Source organism: Rutilus rutilus (assembly GCF_951802725.1).
Source record: "Rutilus rutilus genome assembly, chromosome: 3".
NCBI lineage: Eukaryota > Metazoa > Chordata > Actinopteri > Cypriniformes > Leuciscidae > Rutilus > Rutilus rutilus.
Window position 1 is genome coordinate 20,610,933 of NC_140211.1, and position 2,013 is coordinate 20,612,945.

The window sequence follows — 2,013 nt, forward strand, 5'->3', positions numbered from 1 at the left end:
AACGAATGAAACGAACTGCATAATTTGCTCAAAACTTTTACAAGAATGGATAGCTAAGCGAGTGTCACCTGAAGCACCTGCATTTATTAAGATGTCTGACTTTTTACTTCGGATCAGTGTGACATTTTCAACAAACTCGGAGTGCTCTGAAGATATTCGTCATTGACTCTGTAAACTTAAGGTAGGCTAATTCACTTAGAAAATGCCTCGTCCTGGAAGAAACACGTACAGCGACCAGAAGCCGCCGTATTCGTATATTTCGCTAACCGCTATGGCCATTCAGAGTTGCCCGGAGAAGATGCTCCCGCTCAGCGAAATTTACAAGTTCATCATGGACAGGTTTCCTTATTATCGAGATAACACGCAGCGCTGGCAGAACTCCCTGCGCCACAACCTTTCCTTCAACGACTGCTTCATTAAGATCCCGCGAAGACCGGACCAGCCGGGGAAAGGCAGCTTCTGGGCTCTCCATCCCAGCTGCGGTGACATGTTCGAAAACGGGAGCTTCTTGAGGCGCCGCAAGAGATTCAAAGTGATGATCACCTCCGAGCACCTGCACAAACCCTCAGACGCGGCGCATTACCTCCAGCAACAAGCCAAACTCAGAATGACAACTTTAGGGACACATCTACCTCAGATGACCAGCTACAACTTAAGTGTCTCACAACCCTCCACTTTCAAACACCCCTTTGCCATTGAAAATATAATTGCCAGAGATTACAAAATGCCAGGAAGTCTTGCTTTCTCTACCATGCAGTCCATGTCTACGGGTTATCAAATACACAATCAGTTGACCACGGCTTGGCCCCACGTGTATAGCAGTAATGTGATAGACACTGAGTATACTGCCTATGGAGTACCATTCAAATCCCTGAGTCATAGCGGGCAAAGTTTACCGGCGATCCCTGTACCAATCAAACCCACCCCGGCTCCGGTTCCGTCCATCTCGACGCTGCAGGCGCGCCTTCCAGCCTTCCTCTCCGGCTCTCCACAGTCCCTGAGCCCGACCTCTCCCGGACAGAGCAGCCCTGCCACACCGAGCCCGAACTCGCTGCTCCATTCGGCCGCCGTGCACTGTCAAGAGGTCACTTAAAACTTTAAGTGGGACTTGAAACTTTACTTACACATCCACTCGACAAAAAGGCAAGACAAGAAAACTCACAAAACATAGGCTATATCTCTGAAATGAAAAAAAAGTTTCTCGAAATACAGTGAAATTAAACATTCTGTTAAGTTTGATTATTACAGCTCAATAATTCAATGACATTATGTCATTAGGCTACCTCATATTATTATCTTATTGGAAAATGCACAATTGACTATGAAAATGTTAGAACAGAGCGCAAAGAGTTTAGGAAAGTATGATTATGAATTACAATACATTCTCCATGTAGATCATTTGACTTGTATCTTATCATTTTGGGCTGCTTACCCATTAAAGCTCATCGACACCAAGTAAAGGAACTGAAAAGGGATTTAGGATTGCATGTATAAGCACAGATGCTGCAGCTTTTCCGTGTGGCAGTGTAGAAAAATAAAAATGGAAATACTCCTATTACAATGCACTTTTGGTGTGACGTTACAAATATCGCAAGAGATATTGTTCCGTGAACAATGCTCAGTCTAATTTATCAGCTTCGTTGAAAATATAGTGAAAGCTGTTGTATATAAGTTTTCTGTATAATGTTGACATGCTCTTATGTACTATAGCATGCTGCTTTTCACGTATATATACACCTGAAATAAATTATAAACTTTGTCATCAAACCTTATTAAAATATCCTGAGACTTGTCATTTTAATTTGTGTAATGGAGTTGACCAACATACAGAGTAAGAGATTTGAATCAGCAGCATAACAACAATAAAATCATCGAACACTTTTGTGAAATTAAAAGGAAGAGACAAAATTCTGAGCTCATGGACCACTTGTTGTGGACAATTGGTTAATGTCGATTAATGATGAAAAGGAGGGCTTGTTTAAATGCTTTGTAACTTTAGTAAGATCGGTGGGG

General features: G+C 42.4%; 1 protein-coding gene across 1 annotated transcript; it reads left to right on the forward strand.

The window, feature by feature from the left end:
* Nucleotides 1-202: 202 nt before the first annotated feature.
* Nucleotides 203-1,577, forward strand: foxb1b (forkhead box B1b; the record flags this gene model as incomplete). Its single annotated transcript, XM_084405240.1, has 1 exon — nt 203-1,577. One exon carries the CDS (start codon nt 203-205, stop codon nt 1,091-1,093), a length of 891 nt encoding a protein of 296 aa, XP_084261366.1. The 3' UTR covers nt 1,094-1,577.
* Between the last annotated feature and the right edge of the window lie 436 nt (nt 1,578-2,013).